The following is a 20,431-nucleotide window of genomic DNA, read 5'->3' as shown; positions in this document are numbered from 1 at the left end:
TGGGGGTCACCATCATATAAACATGTGGCCATCACAAAACAGAACTCAAGCTAGTTGTGTGAGCTTCCTTCCTGCCCTTTCTCCAGTGGGGACTCATGCTGGTCCCCCTCTGGTCCCACATCCTCATTTAGTACTGCTGCCACACACCACAGCTGCAACTCAGTGAGGTTAGCATGACCACATAGGCATTGGGGCACACTCCAAGGTGAAATAGGAACCCATTCCTCGCAATACAGAGACAGTCATGGCAGGACTGGAGAGCGGATTGTAGTGAGATCCATCAGGACTGACAATGAGTATCTATTTCTGTAAGATGCCAGACTGGCATAATCTGGAGGATGCAGAGGAGCACTGGCTGTGTCTCATCAACATGATGTATGGCACCCCTTCACTCTGCCCATCACTCCTTAACACTGCTTAAGTTTTCCAAAAAGAAAGGTAAGTCACAGCACACATTCATAATAAAATGGTTGACCTCTAAACTGCTTTCTTTAAACACACTCTACAACTGCCTCCCTGCACCACAGTTGCTCGGCACACCCTTTTTTCCCAAGACCTCAAAACCTCACTTGATCTCCTCTCAGGTAGATTTAAAAGATCTCACATTTATCCCCAACCGTCTCTGATGCTCAGGTCTTCCTTTTCTCCCACGTGGGTGTCTTAAGGTGGAACGTACTGAATCCCAGCACACCACCAGGAAGCCAAAGATCCCAGATTTTGCTTCAGGAACTACATGTAGCTCTTGGGCACTAATATGAAAATCTTTTCTGTACTAAAGTGCATTAGAATATTAATTACTCAGTTTAATCCAAGGCATTAGGCAGCATTAGCAATATCATTATAAAAATCTTCATGTTAGGGTTCAGACTTTGACCTTGGCTTGAAAAGAATACGGCTGTAGAAATCAGTTCCTTTCATTTGCCTTCTCTGTTCCTAAACAATTTAAATTTTTGCATTCTATCTGTGGCCCCCAAGAGTGATCATTTCTTGCCCCCAGCTCAATGCTAGGTGAGATTCACACCACCAAAAGACGCTAGAAGCTGTGGCTTTGAAAGAAAGCCAAAATGTCTGCCTTCTGCCACGCAAAATGTAAACGCTGCATATAAAATAGACTTTATGTTATCTTGACAATGAGCATGTTTGTGCATTGTATCAAACGCTGCTCGACTTCCTTATGCCATGTAGTGCAGTTTTATTAATAGCACTGATTTTCATCTAATTTACCTGAAAGCTTTCAAACCTCCTGCTTGTGTAAACTACCTGAGACACTGACCTATAGCTCAGTGCAGATCGTACCTGCTTTAAACGCTCCACGTGTATTTCTATCCAGTTTCTATCTACTCCAAGCTTGCTGGGACCTGTCAGCGTTTCCACTTTGTTCTTTGCTGGCAAAGCATTGATATGACATTTGTAAATGTTGCCAGATGGATCAGTGGCCTGGGTTTGGTACATAATTCAGAACTTCAGTTTTTCAAGCCCTCTGAAGCAGCAGCCAGCACTGGAGCCAAGGTTTAATATCATTAGTGTATTAATTTATGTCAGTGGTTTGAGTTCTTTTTTTTAAACCGCATTTCACAGAGTATCTCCTACCACCAGCCATTGATCAAACATGACAAGCTCCCTCTTGGCTATAGCCCGTGATATGGGCTACTTAACTCCTGTACTCCTTCCCAGAATGGAAACTGTGGCTTTTGGGGAAATAAAGAAGCTTCTGTTTCTCTGCCACTGTCAGAAATGGAAATTCAGTGCAATCTTTTCATCAGCTTGAAATGCCAGATCAGATTAAAAGCCCTTATGCCAAGAGGAGGGCATCTGATGCACTGCTTTGAACTGCAATTCTTAATGCTCTTTGGTCCACCACTTTGTAGGAGCACCCCAACCTTCCTGTTACTGCCCTCATCAGAGCTGCACTAAAGTGTTAATCATTAACAGAGGCTGAGGTCTTCTGGAAATAGCCTCACTAGGGCCAACGCAATCCTGATATTGGGCTGCCAGGCTAAGAGGGTTACCTACCTCCAGGAGGAAAGCATACCAGTGGAGACTTAAGCTCACAGGATGCATGCAGAACACTTAGTGGTCACATAAATTGGATATTGTGACTTTACTGCTGGGGAGAGTAAGTAGCATGGGCTACAGAAGCAGCTAGGATCTGGCAGCCCCAGAGAGCAGTGTCTTTGAGTCACTCAACAATCTCCTGATCTTGGACATCTTAAAGGCTGTGACAACTAACCTAGGTGCAAGTAACAGAGCCCATCACACCTGGTAGCCTAAGAAATTATCTACTATCTCAGACATTGTCTTGAAACAAAACTTTCCCTTCATTTCTCACACACACGGGTTGCATGGTATGAAGTGCGGTGTTGTCATAATGAAATCATGAGGAATCAGATGGAAAAATGTGTGTTTGAGCACTTAGAGCTAGACTTGTAGACCACAAGACAGACTTCACAAGTAGAGGTCAAGGTGGCACCAATTAAGACAAGATTATATTTAATGGAGAGTCACCTGGATTGAATTAAGTGTGTTTTCTTGGACCTAGCAGGCTGGAACCAGGATAAACAAACTGCTCCAGAATTCCTAGGTGACCTTCTAATAATTATGACCAAGTTTGCGTTTCAAGTCTTCAGACCCTCCAAATTATCTTTTATATAAGAACACACATTGCTACTCGGGAGGTCTGTTTGTTGTGATGAACAGAACATTAAATAAATCCCTCACACACAACACTGCAGGTGGAGGCTGCAAAGCAGTTTCTCCGACCAACCGAGCTAATAGGCCTCCAGTGTAAACCACATTGTTGTAACGTTTGTTGTGAAAAACACAATGCCAAAAGAGCTTAATGGCTTTGTTTTCCAGTCCATAAACTGCTGACATGTCACTCATGTGGTGGTTAAACACACATGGTAAGTCCACCAGAGTTCAAGCTTGTGATACAGTCAAGCACCCGGGGCCATCACTTTTATTTTTGTTGCAAGATTTAGCATTATTGCACATTTTAAATATGATAATGGACCTTGACATGGAAACACAGAATGAAGATGTGATGCACACTCTTCTCGGTCTTGTGGGTTCAGTCTGTGACACCTTTGCCCTTTCTGCAGACAGGATGCCCTGGAGGTAGGTGCAGAAATTCAAACAATTAGATGGAATGTAATTCCAGTAGTTTTGCCAGTTTTGTACTGTCTGATCTACTTGTTGACATTAAGATAAGCACTGGTCAACAGTTTTTCACCACAAGAGTTTCTTGTGGTGAAAAGTGTGGTGAAAGAGTGTCTGCTTTAATGAGCCCAGAGGGAGGGCCACGAAGATGATCAGAGGGCTGGAGTACGTCCCCAGTGGAGTCAGGCTGCAAGAGTTGGAGCTGTTCAGCCTGGAGAAAAGAAGGCTCTGGGGAGACCTTATAGTGACCTTCCAGTACTTGAAAGGTGGGAAGGGACTTTTTACAAGGGCTTGTAGTAGGATGAGAGGGAATGGTGTTAAGCTTGAGAAGAGTAGATTTAGACTAGATATTAGGAAGGAAGTCTTTACAGTGAGGGTGGTGAGACTCTGAAACAGGTTGTCCAAGAAGGTTATGGAGGTGTCCCTGCTAATAGTGTGGAGGTTGGAACTAGATGGTCTTTAAGATCCCTTCCATCCCAAACCATTCTATGAATCTATGTAGGGCATATAGTTTTTGGACCCTACGAATCTGTGGCAGCTTCTTAGTGAATATGCACTCTTGTCAACTTTCATAATTTTCTCTGAGCAGTGAAAAAGAGAAAAGCTTAATATCTCCAGGCAGATGCAGAGGAAGCTTCTTTAAAATTCACTAGAAATACATGGTTTGAATTAAAACTGGACTGCAACATAATTTCAAATAGGAAAACATTCACCGTGGACTTAAAGTCTTTTCATACAGGCTTAGCCCAACTTCCAACATCTTAATAAACTTAAAACACTTGTCATAAAGATATAAACATTACTCTCACAATATTTGTTTCACCTGGTGTTGATTTCAACCTTTCAGCCTGTGGATCATGGTTTTGCCCACTAGGATTAGAAATACTGGTTTTATACCTCAAAAGAATGGGAAAACCAAGGTTCCCTCATGGGATACAAAAGGTTTGGTCTTTCTCATATAAAGCTGGCAATAAATCTAACACAACTCAGACAGGTTTGTACACATTTTTTAAATATGTCATTTCTGTATTTGTTCAGTTTGAATCCGGAGGGTGGGGGAGGTGTGGGGAAGCATATTTTAAAAGAGTAGTAATACATCAGCATCCATAATGCTCAGAAAGTTTGCAATTTCTAAGAACCTTTAAGTGTGATGTACAGCTAGAGGTGTAATGAGGGTATAAATGGTTATGCTTGGCACCAACTGAGTGTTTTGCAGCCTAACAATTTTTAAATCTTTTAAATCCTCTTTTCTTTTAACTGTGCCCCCTAGGATTACTGTATAATCACACTCCACCCTCATCTTAGCTCCAGGGCTATTGACACTGTCCTATGTCCTATCATCATTTTCCCTCACTTCATATTCTACTTCTGTCTTAGTCCTTGGTTCATGCAAAAAGTGTCTTACAGCTTCTTTCATACTGTTGTTAACTCTTTCTTCTCCCTTCAGCCCCACCACACTCTGCTTGGTAGGAATTAAAGACAGCAACCAGATGAATCTCTGTAACACTAGGTCTGCATGAAGGCCAGAAAACTTGTGGGCTTGGGCTAAGAAATGTGGTGTGAGACTTGCCTTCCCAAGTGGCAACCCATGACTTGTATCATCTGGTGGTATTTTTGTGGTTGTGAGTAATGCAGCTGCTGCAAAAGGGTGCTGAGAAACCCTGAGTTCTGCACCCTGTGCTCCTCCCCCAAATAAAAAACACCATCTCATGTTCTAGCTACTGTATTATTATCATCATAACTAAATATATTACATGAGAACTATGAAATACTTCCCATCCTAGTCCTTTGTCAATTTTAATTAATCGTACAGTGTCTTGTGGAGATACCACTGCAGTAGGCATAGCATGTGTAAGAGATGTGTTAGACATTATGCACAGGGAACAAGATGTGTTTGGTGACCTTTGGCATGAACTGGAATGAAATGGCTCCAAATCAGCTATTTCATAAAAAATTGGCTCTGATAGCAAACCATATCAGATTTGGGACGAGGACTGGGGACAAGGATTTCCTTCATGAGTGACAGGGAACTCCCTGGAAACATCTAGGAATACAAAGCAGTGACTGATGTTTTGGAAGAGATTTATCTTGAGAGCACATCACAAATTTACAGTTTCTGTTTGTGCTGCCTCCTGCCACTCTTGCTCATTATTTCAGCTAAACACTTTGAATGATCTATTCTTCAGCCCTGAACTGATAAGTAACCTTTCTACCCTCTCCACTGAGAGTGCCTGGAGGACTCAGGATTCACATGGAGGGGCAGGCAGCCCAGAGCCTGGCTGACTACACAACGCTCCCACGCCATTCTCACAGGCTGTGTGTCCTGCTGTCAAGGTTTGGTGCATGCGCTGCCTTCCTTCTCTTGCAGCTATAAACCCAAGACTGGACTGGACCGCAGCATAGCCTGGGCTCTGCCCTACACCCTCTAAACTTGGGAAAATATGTGGCATATAATCTGTGGCACAGGGGTATGTCCACACGGGGTCCAAAAGAGCTCCATGTGTTATGCAGCAAAACCAGCCAGTCTTTAATAGAGGCTGGCACCAAGCAGTGTGGACATGGGGCAGATTTCATTCCATGCCTTCAGGACAAGGGACTGCACCACAGCCCTGCTGCATTGAGTTGCAGAGACATGGTCTTTCAATCTATCTGCAGCAGCCCAAACCAGAAACAGAAAATGAATAACAGAAAAAAAACCCACTTGGTTTCATATATTTATTAAGAATTTCCAACCTCCTACAGCATGGTGGCCTTTTCCCCTGCATCTTTCATGACTGCCTCTCTGCTGGGTACCACCACCACTCCTGCAAGTTATGGCCTGTGAACTAACATTTGGTCACTACCACTCTGAACTGAATTCAAGCTCGAAACTGCTGGCAATGCCAACCCTACTTCCTACCAGTAACCTTCCTGCTAGGATAGTCAAGCTAAATATTTTGAGCCCTGAAACCTCCTTAAGGTTTATGGGTGTGTGGCCATCAATGTGAATCAAACTAAAGCCTACAGTCCCGAAGGGCCACATTAGTCTTCCCATGAAAATAAAACCCAAGAAACAAAAAACAAAACAAAACACCAAACACCATGAATGTAACACTTCTGTCCCACACTTGGCAGGTTATTCATTTATTTTAATTTGCAGTAACCATGACTGAGTTACATTCATCTTCCCAGATGCTGTTAGTGATGAAAGCTCAAGGAATAAGCCTTTTCTGCTGTTGATGTAGTGTGTGCCAAACCTCATCTTGAGCCCCTGGCTCTCGCTGTACTTTTCTTGTGTCTGTACTGCTGCTTTGTGATAAATGAAACTTGCAGAATCACACGTACTGTGGTACAGGAACAAGCATCTTGTCTGGGGAGTGGTCAGTGCCGGAGGCTAGAAACTTGGGTTATGTGTACATCTGCGGAGGCTCATGTAATAACTACAGCAAAGTTATTATAACTAAAGCAAAGGTGCTGAGGCTTTGATTACAAATGTCAAACAAAATGGGAAACAAAGCAAGGCTGAAGAAGGAAAAGGGCCTTGTCCCTGTGTTCTCCCCCCACCTCATCACAAGGAGCTACTTTTCTGCCTTGGCTTCATTTGTTCTAAAAGCCTTTGCAGCCTTCCTTCCTTGGCACATTCATAGAGTCTTGGGAAGCTCAGAGTTTACTCTCAGTTACACTGAAAAGCTCCAGATGGTATAAATGATCATTTGTAAATAAATGAATAATCAGAATCAAAAAGCTCTGCAGAAACTCTCTACTGGCCTTTTCTAATTTTTCACAGAACGCCTCAGAAACAGATTGTGTACTTCACCAGCCAACTGAAACAGCCATGCTACCAATTTATGCATGCTGTGATCAATTTCATTTCAGGTTTTTATTTCCATAGAGCTCCTTACACCGTCTTGTTAATCCTGCTGGAATCAGAGCCTTACGAGATCTCTGCTTCCCAGAGGAGAAAGAAGGCATCAAATTAGCAGCCCCAGGTTTCCCCTCAAATAAATCTACTTGTGAAACTATCCATCACCCTGAATGTAAGACAAGCCTCCTGTATGGATGATGCTAAAACTTCTGCCTTGTCCCTGCTCTACCTTGGGGCTCTGCGTCTTCATCACCCACCTTTGTCCATGCCTAGGTGCTGTGGTGGTGGTAGTGCTCTGTGCATGAATCAGGCCTGTTTGAGTGAACTTTGGCCTCTCTAAAGGGGGCCCATACTGTCTCCTACCAGATGCACTTTGCAGTCAGGGCTCAGGTTGAACTCATGCTACCTGTGGTGGGAGGTGAGAACACATCAGGTCCAGGGGCCACCATGGGCTTTGGAGCACCTCTTGAAGCACCAGTTCATATGTGGTACAAGCATAAAAGGAGTATCACATTCATTTCCTCCCCTTGGCCTTGGCCTTCAGCATCTTAAAATAAAGGGCTCCAAAACCGCTATGCAGTTTTTGCATAAAACCTTGAACACCCGGCTCCTAAGGGTTATCCCAGTAATGCTTCTAGTGCCTGCAGGCATGAATTCATAGAGACATCCCAACTATCTTTAGAAGGCGCTGGTCAGTACATACGTGCATATATACATACAGTACAGGCATGTGTGTGTGTGCACAAATACACACAAAGCAGGTACATATTTCTACTTGCATGCCTATACATGCTACCAGTTAGGCTTCTGACATCAGTGTAGACATAGCTGCTATTTAAGAACAAATGAGAAATTAAAGTAGTTTTATCTGTTGGATAAAGTGATAGCTTGGGAACAGCTGTGTCCTGCTCCTGCAGCTGCTGGCCCTCTCCGTTCGTAATTCTGACACATTCCCACCAGGCTGCAGGGGCAGGGGAGGAAGCCATTTTGCAGGAAATACTCTGCTGCCCCAGCCTCAGCCATGCGCAGATGGGCTCTGTGCCATGCTGGCAATGAAGCAGTTTTGGCCTGCCCCCTCTCCCAGTTCTTTGGACAATGCGACATGTGATTGCATCAGCCACGATGGCTGCAAGTTTCGGCAGAGTGGAAAGGGCTGAGATTTTTCTGCCTCAAAATCAGCCCCAGTGTGTTATCTAAGGTACTACAATGGTTATTTTATATATGTTATTTGCAGTAATTTCTTTTCTACACATATGACATATTTATTGAATGTATTTAACTACACTTTCTTTTCCAGAGGCTACTGGATTGAGGCAGAAAACACCTTTCCAGGGCAGCAAGCTTCCTTGTTTTCATTCAGTACCCAATGACAACATTCAGCTATCAGCAGAGCCATGAACGTTACACCAGAAGCATCGCATTTACGAACCTGTTGATCGCAGGAAAAGGCAATTTAATAACTCCTCACAGACTGCATACCAGGGCCTCTTCAGAGCATTGCGCTAGTAAGAAATGCAGAGGGGAGCCCATAATAAATGTTACAAGGGGAAATACCTTTGACTGATAAGAAGCTGAGCAGATGACAAATCACAAAAACCTCCAGTGAACCCCTCAGGAACAGATAACCTTGAGACGTACCTGCATATAAAGATTAAACAGCAACCTGAGCTCAGCAGAGATTTATAGAGCTTTGCAAGCGTCTTGGTTTCACTGTTTGCTTTTGTAGTGCTTTCTGGACTTTATTGTTAGTTTCTGTCTGTTAATATTCTGCACAAGCTCAAAAATACAGCTATAGAGAAGTCACCTTAAACAAAAAAAAAGGAAAAAATTATGTGAAATATTTTACAAGAAGATTTTATAGATCAATATCTCCAGTAAATGAGAAAGATAACCAGGAAAGGGCACGGTACACCTGTGAGCAAGGCTGTGCAAAGATGTAAACAAAAAACATGAAGGACAAAATATATTGGCCTGTTTGAGCTTACTGGCTAAATCTGGTTATTCATTCCTCTGTAAGTGGCAGTCCTAGTTATTATGGGCTATATATTTTTGGTAAGTCAAATACGTGAGGCAGTAAATGCCTTCGTTAGTATGCTTCAAACAGGAAGGGCTGTGGCTACTGCTGCTATTCAGGGCCCTTAGGGAAAATACCCAGGGGGTTAAAAAAAACATGGCCAGTTACGGACTGGGTCAAAACCTTAACCAGGGCAATTGTTCTGCGTAATAGATGAAACCAGAGAGTAGGGATCTGAAATGGTTAGGTACTATTATGAACACTAGGAAATACTTTGTACTGTGAGAGTGACTGGAGCCCTGGCTATGGTTGACAGAGAGGCTGCGGAGCCTACATCTGTGGAGATACTCAAGCCATGTGGACACAGTCCTGGCAACTGGCCCCCTCTGACCCTGCTGGAGAAGGGGGATTGGACCAGCTGACCTCTAGAAGTCCCTTCCAACCTCAACCATTCTGTGATTCTGTCATGTAGTGCTCACCTACCAAATCCCTCCAGCTGGTTGCCTTTGGTTGTCTATTAAAGGGGTATAACTTTGCCTAATTTACAAAGATGAAAGGGATGCTAAAGGATTTGTCCACAGTGTGCACCACAGGCACTGTGGTTTTGTCCTTTTCCTTTTACTTTGGAAAGGACAAATTGGCACTGACCACCAAAATTTGGCTCCTTTAGCCTCACCCTTTCAACTCAATCCAGTCCTCATGCCAACAGGTCAGAGTACACCAGGATGGAATACAGCAAGTTCAGCCTATTGCAAGTTGGCAAGGAGGAATAGCAGACAGGCAAAAGTCTGCATGGGCAGAGCTCTGTCAGGGAGGCTGGCAGTTTCCTCAGGTTCAAGGATGATGCCAGTACAATTGTTTACTGCATGTAGAGAGAAGACCGTGCTTATCTGATCCAGCAAATCAGTGTGCAAAACTGAAGGTCGTTACCAGAGCTGCTTCTTGTCACGCTTGCAGAGAGCCAGATGTGCCCCGCATGGTGCACAAAATAACATGCATCAACTTTACACTCCAAACACACCATTCAGTGACAAAGGAAATAAAAGGGAGGGATCAATTATATGACAATTGAGCTGTTGTTTGTGCAAGTGGAAGAAATAACTTTTCAGGAACAGACCACAGGTCAGGGCAGTGGACAGTGTGGGCGTTCACTGAAGAAGTCAGACTAAACAGGCAATGATGCATTTTATGCTTATTGCACTGTTGGGAGCAAAAATGCTATTAAACACACACAGGACACTGAGGAAGAACAAACAAGTTATTGTGTGGAAAGCAAAAGTGCTTTGGAAGGGACAGTAGGAGTATCTGAGTTTTAAATTCATCAGCAGTTTGAGAGCTTAAAGATCTGTTCTAGCACGGCTTTAGTCTAGACACACCTCTTGACAAGGCTCACAGATCTCTAAAGTAAATGACTTGCTTCTTCTCTGCAACTATGTAGCACTATGCTTTTTAGATAAATGCTCATATTGGTTAAAAGCAAATGATGGGTGCCAATGCAAAGGAAAGGGAAAAATCACATTTGAAAACAAATTTTTACAATACAGGTGAAAAACCAGCTCCAAGACTGACTTGATATCCCCAGTTGTCCCAGACTGGCTCAAACACAAAGGAAGCTTCTTTGCAGAATGGTCACAGGGGAGAAGCCCACAGGCCCCGACATCCCTAGGAGCAATCACAAACACCAACCCTTTTCAGTAAGTTTGAAGCCAGGGGTTCCAGTGTGCCATTGCCCTCCCTGAGTAGCTGTTCCCTTTCTTCATGTGCACACAGTGAACAAACCTCTTCTTGGCTGTGCTGGCACCTCAAGCACATTAACTGCGCCAGCTCCCCTACACGCTAGGAAAAGAAGCAGAGACAGACAGACATAAAACTCCATTTTGAAGCACTTAGGGAAGTCAGATTATATAGTAATGCAAAATATTTTTATATCATCCTAGGACATCTTTTTTTGTTGTTGTTGTTATACTGCTGAGTGCTATTTTATTTGTTCCAGCTTTGCCACAGATGTACAAACCCTGTGAAAGGAGAAAGACTGTCTACTCTATATGCTGGCTTTCAAAAAACTCAGAAAAGCAAGTAAAATCAATTTCTTACGTAGACATTCCATTCAAAAAAATCACTATATGTTTATAGAAAAGATTTTTTTTTTAACAAAGGTTTAATTTTAAAAAGTTAATAACTGTGTATTCCAGGAGCTTTGAGTCATCCACAGTAATAATTAGGGGGTTTGTTCCATACAAAATGCTTTATTTAACCTTCATGCCTCCATTCAGATAATTATACAAATGCATACATTTAAAGGTTTAAACTCTATTTCAATTCACAGCTCAATTCATAGGAAAGTTGAATACAGAAAAGCAATGCACCAACAAAATATGTCTGAGACACCATTAAAAACGATAACACTTGTTCATTTAAATCTTTGAGAATAGAGTGGAATAATCACCCTCTGACAGAATTTCATTAGGGGACTCCCTTTACATTATCATAGGGCAAAAATCACCATTTTACAGTAAGGAAAAAAAGCTCTGAGTATATTTACAATACATACACTATACATAAATACAAGAACAACACTTACATAATATTAATAAACTTATAACATAGGTGTTGCCTAAACACTACATAGTATATAAATGCAGAGGAAACTATTGGGAAATTAGATCTTCAGGTGTTTACTTTTAATTTTGAAGAAAGTAATTTTTGCATTTAAAAGCTTTTGAAAAGAAGGCAAAAGAAAGACTTAACAAACTAATATGCTTGCTTGCTAGCACTGGTATTTTTATTCCTTCTATGTGTAGGACCTCTATTGACATTATTATCTCTATGGGGTTACCGATAACGACCCTCCCTTTTGCATCTTATCTAAGAACCAGATTGAGGTGCCATACACGCTAATTCCATTGCTGTGAAGCTTCAGTTCCAAATTAATCACTTTGTAAACTAAGGGATGTTTTTGTATTTTTACACAGGAGGATCAAATGAACACTCATCAGTACATACGAGAATGGCCTGATTAGAAGGAACGATTACTGGCCAAAGGCAAACCCATCCTTAGATTTCGCTCAACTACTGCCATAGGGGAATTTGCTTCTTCCATAAGTCACTTGGCCAAGAATATTTTTCATTATTGTTGTTTCTTCCCAAACACAGCTGAAAGAACTTCCCAATTTAATGGTATTTTTGACCCCACATGTTGATAGTATTGTCCAATTCTCCTTCGTTTACAGTGTATGAATGTGTGCCTGGTACAAATGTGTGTGTCAGCCTGTGTGGGATGAAGGTCTTAAGGCTGACGGTCCGTGGAAGTTAAGTAATTCATAACTAGCTCTCTGCATGTTCTATTGCAAGTGCAAATGGGAGATTATTATTTTTTAGGAACAGACAGCAGGTCAAAAGAGCATTCTGTGTAGGTGTTCAGTGGGGAACTTACATTACCAAAGAAGCAATGTAGAGGATGCTAATGGAAGAAATAAACTGTGGGGCTTTTTAAAAATTAAAAAAAAAAAAAGATGCAAATGTATCAGCAAAAAATAGTTTTAAACCAGAATGCTCAAGATGAATTCTGAATTGTGAATAAGATTAGTTCAGCTATGAAGATTGTGGCTCAAATTGTCTTTCCAAAAAAGATCTTTACATCTAGTAAGGTAGGAGCAGGAATAAAAGCAGTTTCTGAAGCTGTTTCTGTATTTCACAGCTCATGCTTATGACAATCCATCAAAGCCATTAACTGTGGTCCCCTACCAGATGCTGAACTATTGTTTTTTAAGATGCAGAGGTCACACCATGGAGCAAGGTTTAGCAAGTCAATGTGTGAACCACCATTCACCTTTTATAACCATCAGCATCTTGGCTTGCTGAAACTAATGGGGAACTGCGGAAGATGCTGCTGCAGGTCACACATATGGACAACAGGACCTCAAACAATTTTTTGTCTTAATTTGCATGCCCAGTTTTTGCTTCTCTGGAGGACTGAACAACTGTTTAATGAATGAGCAACTTAGTTTATCGCATAATTTAAAATCAGTAAGCCTGAGCTGCTATAGAAGTATGCTGGCAAAAAAATAAAATCAAGAAAAAACCCCAAATTCTATGTTAGTTTTTCAGAAAGAAGGGGAAAAAAAAGCCTGACTTATTTTGGGATAGTGAAGGCAAGCTATCTTTTCCTATGCAAGAACTAAAACACAGGGCTGGAGTCAGCCAAACTTCCTAACACTGCAAGTTTCTAAGGGCTCCTCCTTGTAGTGTTGCTGCTCCAGAATAAAGAACCAAACCCTCCTCTCCAGAAATGGCTCAGGCACATGGTAAGAAACTAACGGTTCCTTGTCCTTCTGATGACACATTCCCTGGTGCCCTCCTAAAACCCACACCATGAATTGTGTGATGTGCTTAGTATCTGGAGTTGAAGCTCAGGATGACAGAATAAATACATGCGTATTCTGATGGGATTATTCCCACTGGTGGCTAATGCTTAAGTTGTTACTGAACTAGTGCTCTTGTCACAACTACTTGACATGGCATAAATGTCCAGTTTTTACATGCAAGTCCATGTGCCTTTTTCATTTGCACCTGCACTGTATTCAGCCTCTCTGTGCCACACACAATCCTGCCTCAGTGAATAAAACCCAAGCATCCACCTTCCCACTCCAGCAGCAACTCACCAATGGCAGTGAAAGTCTAGGTAAAATGTGGAATTTTTCAAATCCAGAATGAAGCATGGCTCAATTTAGAGAACAGAAAGCAATCTTCCTTGGCAAAGGTATTAGGGCAACCAGTTACTTTTTGGTCTCAAATAAATTCATTTTTAGAAGCAGAAGAAGCATGAGGGGTGGCATTACACTGCTATTTTAAGAATCCATTAGTAGCAGTTAATATTTCCTCTTTTACAGAAACCTACCAGATTAAAATAATAGTAATTGCAACAGAGAGAGAAAAAAAGAAGATTGCAAGTCACAGGTGACTGTTTTCTTGTAAGACCAATAAGTCTACTGATGAAAATCTCTTCACTCCATTTGAAGAATATTGACTTCTTGTTTGCTGTTCACATAGTCTCCAGACTGACAGTCCCCAATTTTTCACTCATTTGTCCCCAAATGAAAAAAAAAAGTGATATATTTTGTCCATTCCTGAAGTCCACCAGTTCTAAGATGATATTAAATACTATAAGCATTACATGACGAATATAAAGGAGACATAAGGTGTACTCTGTGTTTCCAGAGTTCAGTTGCAGAGGATTTTTCAACGGAATCCCTATTCTACCATACACCCCAAAAATACCTCCACTGGGCTTATTGCTGGTTTTTGGATTATTTCACTAAAGAATACCCTGGACACATGGGCACAACAGACACAAATTAGGAAGAAATTCCCTAAAACACAGCTTGACAATGACCTCCATACACACCTACCAAGAATCGATATGGATATAAGTCGTAAACTAAGATTAATTTTCTTCTTACAAGTACACAACAGATGTTATCTGAGAAAAATAACTAAAACCTCTTAACACAGTGTCTCAACATGTGAAAATACAAATGGCACTTTGTGTTTTGTTTCTGTGCTGCATTATTGATCTCGGAGTAAAATTTCATTTTTGCCTTATTGTTAACAGAATCCCGTTAAGTTATTGCTGTGTAAAAGTATAGGAACATCCCATCAGTTCTAATTACAGGCACTTTCAGTTTCTGTTTCGTCTCTTAAAATAGATTTCAGGCTATCTTGCTGAAGTGTTACGTGCATTTTACAGTCACAACTGTCCTGCTACAATTTTGTTCACATGTAACTGCACCTAGAAGACTAAACTCCCCTGGAATCGCACAGAGCAGCTGCCTTTCAGCTCTGCAACCTTTATTCAAGACGCATTGCATTCAGGGAAATACAAGAAATAAAATCAAATGAGAGTTTGCCGTCACTGTATCTGCAGTTCACTGTAAAATGCCAGGAGGGAAAAAAAAAAACCACACAACCCCCACGAAACCTTTCATATGGTTCTCATTGTGATTGTTTTTTTGTTGTTTTGGTGTTGTTGTTTTTTTTCCTTTATACAAAGACATTCTGAGGGTTGACTTATTCGACTTTGCTATATCGCACGCCATCTGCAAAACAGCAAAGAAGTGGCCACTCCATTTTGCAGAGAAAGAATGCTCTGACAAGAGAGAACAATTTGCTTATGTTTTGTGTTTAAGCTTTGCAAGGCATTATCTTACCAGTTTTTCTGATGAAAGCTAAAGGATTTTTAAAAATGTACCTCATTTAACCTATTTACACCCCATGTAAAACTGTGAGTTTGAAAATACTTCTCCACTATCACATATATTACAGAATATTTAAACTGTTACAAGTGTAGTAAAATACTTTCAAAGTATTTTGATTTCTAAAGATGCAGTATCCTTATAGCTACATTTTTGTACTCAAACCTGATTTACTGTGAAAATTCATCAGAATGTAAGCCTTTTTAAGGTACCAAAGAGCGTGACTTCATAAGCATACATTACACAGCAACTGTTATGCTATAGCAGAACTGTGAAAATATAACAACCTTTAAATTTCTTGGTGCACTTCTCCAGATATAAATCACAGGCAAAAGCATAATACAGTAACATCAGCTGGTTTAAGAAGGTAGCAATTTCTTTTACAGAGTTTATTTCCAATTCTTCCTTTTTCAGATTTTTTGAGTTTTTTTAAATAAACCTTTTTGTAACCTGCACATGGATGGAGGCACGTGGGTGTGTTGGGATATATATGGATAAGTGTATGGATGAGCAGGAGGGAGCAGGGTGGATTGACTGAATGATCTTAAGACTTTTCTGCTGTGGAAGATGCAGTTTTGCACACTGACCTTTCCTAACCAAAGTTCAAACTAAAAAAAAAATGAGTGGGATATTAATAGTGACATTTACTCCAATTTTGATGTCCCCACCTTCAATAAAGGAGAAAGAGATTTTTTCCATTAAACAGCATTTATTATCAGAAGATAATTTTATAAATGGCAGCTAGAATACATTTTCAATGTGGCTAATGGAAAATGAGACTCATGATCACTGTTATTCCCACTATTAAAGGGGAGAAAGGTTGCCCGGCAATTTGTCCATGCTCTGCACTGTGATTTTACCCCAGATATCAACATCACTGATGTAATTTTCAACACTGTTAATTCTGTTATACATTACTCCACCAAATAATCATATATACAAGTCAGCCTAAATCTATTTAATTAATTGTGTAAGCATGATAGAGAATAAGGAATACTGCATCTTCATCTCCAGGTATAAACTGCTGTTGCAATGAGCCAGTTTTACAGTGCTGAATAAAACAGGTGCTCAAAAAATAATGACCATTTGAAATTTAAAAAGTTCTGTATCAAAGCTGCTTGCTCATTGCATTTTCCTATAATGCTGGCTACTGAGATTTCCTGACAGATCTATTGGATCCTTTTGAAAACATATGAAATCTGACACTCTTGTGGCACAGTTTCCCTTGTAAGCTATAACAGGCACAGTGGAATTACCCATCCTTTACTCACATTTAAGAGCACAAATCTCTGTCTTTCTGAAAGAATGGGACACTGTGTATTTGTCTCTCCCAACTGCTTAATTGAAACAGACTTGCTGTGCTGTGGCAAGATGAGACCTGGTATTTCTGCATGCTACATATGATGTAAGCCTTTGCTGTGATTATGAAATGCCATAGATCTGTGGTGGGTTACCGGGATTTTCAGTGAAACTATCCTGGAGCAATCACCCTTGGTCTTTGCACAAACACGGAAGTTTGCTGGGTCTGAACTGCAGCCACTGAGGGAAGGACACCCTTAAAACCTAGGGCACATATGCTCCACATCCAGACACCCCTCTCTCACAGTGTAACATCTTAAAATTCTTCTGAAGGAAAAAAAAGAAATCCAAGAGAAAACAACCTTGTAGAGTATGTGGAGTCAAAGCCTGTGTGTGCTGGTATAAATAAGAAACTTGCCAAGAACTGGGTACTTGAAACCCAGCGGTGGACTACTGCTGGTTGTGCAAGTGCTCAAGGAGTAATAGCAGCACAAAAAAGCCCTTATATGTGTCCTGGAAAAGTTGAGGATATACTTCCTGCTTGTGAAATAAGAAAAATTAGTGTACGCTCCTTTACCTTTGGCTTCACTCTGTTACCACTGACATGCTCTGTGCCTGCATACCTTGGTGTGAGTGCTGCTTTAACTCTGTACTGCTTTGGGGTTCCTTGAATGAAAGCAAACCCTCTTTCTGTTGCACTATTTCCTAGGCATAAATAATGGGCAACCAGCTGGGCACAAGGGACTCACACAGACCAACCTTTGCCTTGGGAGATGAGTCCCCAGACATATACTCCTTCTTGAGGCAGATAAGAGCTGAATACTGAAATTCAAGGCCTCTCAACTTCTCTCAGAGGAGTCTTTCCCTCTTTACTGACTGCAGGGGGAGCCTAAAGAGGACATTGGGTTCTCCCAGTTATACTGTGCCTTTGTGAATAACATCAGAAATGACCCCTCTCACTGTTCCTCTTGTATGCTAACAGGGTGGCCTTAAGAATTTCTGGTCAAACCAACTTAATTTTCTATGGTGGGGGAAAAAAAAAATCACACAGTCTGAAAGGAATTCTGTATGCAGCTGATTTTTGAACTGAATTACTGCTACTCAGGTAATCAGTCAGTAGAAAGTTTTTGGGCAGGAAAACAATTTTATCAATTGACCAGACTTCTTTCCCTAAATGCTGAGTATGACAGATCCATTTAAGAGGCAGACCTCAGAGGTAATCCATGAGCCATCTCATGCACCACATTGACAACCAATTTTTAAACTAACAGCAGTAACACTGTGGGCGAAGACCCAGGTCTGCTGCCCCTCAATGCCTCATGGCCTGTCCAGGAGCCGGCTCCACAGCAGCCTTTTCACATACTGCATGGACGCTCAACACCTCTGCTTCATTCCTGATTTGGTAACAGATACCAAAATATTGCCAACTTTAGTGGAAGTCAATTAGCAATGCAGTCAATGGGACTGATAGAGGCATTTTTATCACAATACCTGCAAATAATTTGTTCTGTTTTTTCCTGATCACCTGGCAGAGGGGAACCTGAGCTCTGACAGTACTGAAGTTCCCTCGGAGAGTTGATAATCTAACTGGTACTGGGGCACATTGAATGCATTTAAAGACAAACTCTAGGGCCTGTGAAAGCAGTCATAAAGTATTACCCCAGTCATATTAACCCTCAATTAACTGTAATCGTTTTCAGTATCTGTATGGGTGTACTGGTATTTCTTAAAAGATCACTTCAATTTCAGAATTCTCCCAACATTACCACAGTTACTTCAGGATCAGAAATTAATTCAGACTGCTCAAACATTCAAAAATCGACAAGTGACATCACAAGTTTAATCTGTGCAATTCCTGGAACCAAATATTCATAATTAAATACATTGCAAAAGACTTTTATGTATACATCTTTCACCTCTAAGCTATAAAAATCTCAACACTTAAAAAAATCTTGCCAAGCCTCCTATTTGTCAAATCTAGCTGAATGGACAGATCCTTGTGAGGAAAGAGAACAGAAATACACTATTCCTTTGCATGAACAACTGATGACTAAGAGTTTCTCTCTTTCCTACATAATTCAATTAATACAAATTGGTTCACAATTATAGGGCTGTATGGGAATGATCAAGAATTTCCTTTTATTTAATCTGAAAAGGCTTGGATTGAAAATCCCAGCAGAGGCAGCCACTGGTACCCATATAAAGGGCCATTTATATCGTACTAGACAGCTGGCAAAATCTTGTTATTCCCTAATTCCCTGGGAGAAACCTAATGTCTTGCAGAGCACCACTACAGAAACATTTCTCCTTTCTACTTATGGTTCATCCACTGACTCCTCAACAATAAGCTCTTTCCTTTATCATTCTTGCTTTCCAGACACAAGTATTATGTTAAAGGAAATGAAACTATTTAATTGTGGTACCTAGCAGGTCAGTGAAACCATCAGAAAGATTAACTCAAATGATCTTATGAGCTATTTCTGCATACCTCCCCCCACCTCCACCCGCTCTGTTGGCGTGGAGTAAATTATTGTCTTGAGAGCCATTTTATTCATTATTGCTTTTTCCTCTGCAAGAGATGCAGCTGTTTCTTTTCTGTTTTCTTTTGTTGGTACATTCAATTCTATTTCATGAATGGCTACACCACTAATCTTGGTACCAGTGAGTGTAAGTTCTATTTCTTCGTGTTCAAATAATGGTCATGGGGAAGTGGATTAGCTGCATGAAAGAAAACTGCATGTTGAGAATGGGGTAGTAGTTTTTAGATGAGCTCTTTCTATATGAATCAGGAAACAGTTCTGAATAAGCCCATGGTAAAATACAGATACTTAATACTGTACTTTCAGCAGAGATGCTGCTAACCCTTGTTTATTTTACAGACTTCAACAATAAAAGAAAGGAAAAAAAAAAAGAACAAGAAAAAGAAAAGATACAAGGTTAAATGGCTGGTGTCCTCTAGGGCATAATGACAAATTGTGGTACAATATTAAAATGCCACCATTGTTAATGCAAAAGTCTGCTCAAGTGACCCTTCAACTCCTCAGTGGGACCCCTCCAGCAGAATCTTCTTGCCTACTCACATGCAGCTTGTCTGCAGCACAGCTTGGTCATAATGCTGACACCGGCCAGATGGTATTCAAAAAAGGGGAAAAGATGGGACAATAAAGGTCTAGAGGTCTTGCTTTCATCATCATTGTTGGTTTGTGGTATCTAATCCTCCAATCAGCAGTGATTTTTCAGGAACAAAATGTCCGACAGCTGAGAAAACATACAAGCTATAAACATTTTTTTGTCAAAGGATGCAGCATGTAAAATAATGCCCATTCCTGTAGCATTTCGGCTGCTATTTCCCAGGTGATTACGATGACACTTTCAGGGGGTAGCCATGCTAAGGGGCAGACGGGGTTAACTTCAGATGGTGAGGAGAAGAGTGGCACTTCTTTTCCTGCCTTTTTAACTTTTTCATTTCTTTTTTCAAATTTCTGTCATTTTTGTTTGTTTGTTTCATTACGGACATCAAGGAAAGCCCTGCCTGTTAACACTGTAGAGGGGGATTCAGCCCTGCTGAATTCACTCCAGATAGTTAAGAGACCCAGCTCTTAAACTCAGCTGGAACAGGTAGCGTTTCTCAAACCAGCATGTGCCTGCGGCGGTGGAGCGCCAAGTGATCTGAGCGGGAAAAGCTGCGGTCACAGTCTGCACACTTGAATGGCTTCACTCCCGTGTGCTTGCGGTAATGCCTCGTCAGTTCGTCGGAGCGAGCAAACTTCCAGGTGCAGCCTTCCCAGGTACATTTGTAGGGTTTTTCTCCTGGGAGAGACAAAAGAAAGAGGAAAGGGGGCAAAAAAAAAACAGGTGGTGATT

At 41.1% G+C, this 20,431-nt stretch overlaps 1 protein-coding gene across 8 annotated transcripts in view; it reads right to left on the bottom strand.

Moving 5' to 3' along the window:
- Positions 1-17,599: 17,599 nt before the first annotated feature.
- The window catches only part of KLF12 (KLF transcription factor 12), a 291,208-nt gene continuing 288,376 nt past the window's right edge, over positions 17,600-20,431 (bottom strand). For all 8 annotated transcript variants that reach the window (XM_054163014.1, XM_054163015.1, XM_054163016.1 and 5 more), the window contains one exon: positions 17,600-20,377. In XM_054163014.1, the coding sequence (XP_054018989.1) occupies positions 20,196-20,377 (182 nt within the window). In that variant the 3' untranslated portion in view covers positions 17,600-20,195. The remainder of the gene's footprint in view (positions 20,378-20,431) is intronic.

Source organism: Dryobates pubescens, chromosome 7 (genome assembly GCF_014839835.1).
Source record: "Dryobates pubescens isolate bDryPub1 chromosome 7, bDryPub1.pri, whole genome shotgun sequence".
In the NCBI taxonomy this organism is placed as follows: Eukaryota; Metazoa; Chordata; class Aves; order Piciformes; family Picidae; genus Dryobates; species Dryobates pubescens.
This window is presented reverse-complemented; position numbering and strand designations above follow the sequence as displayed.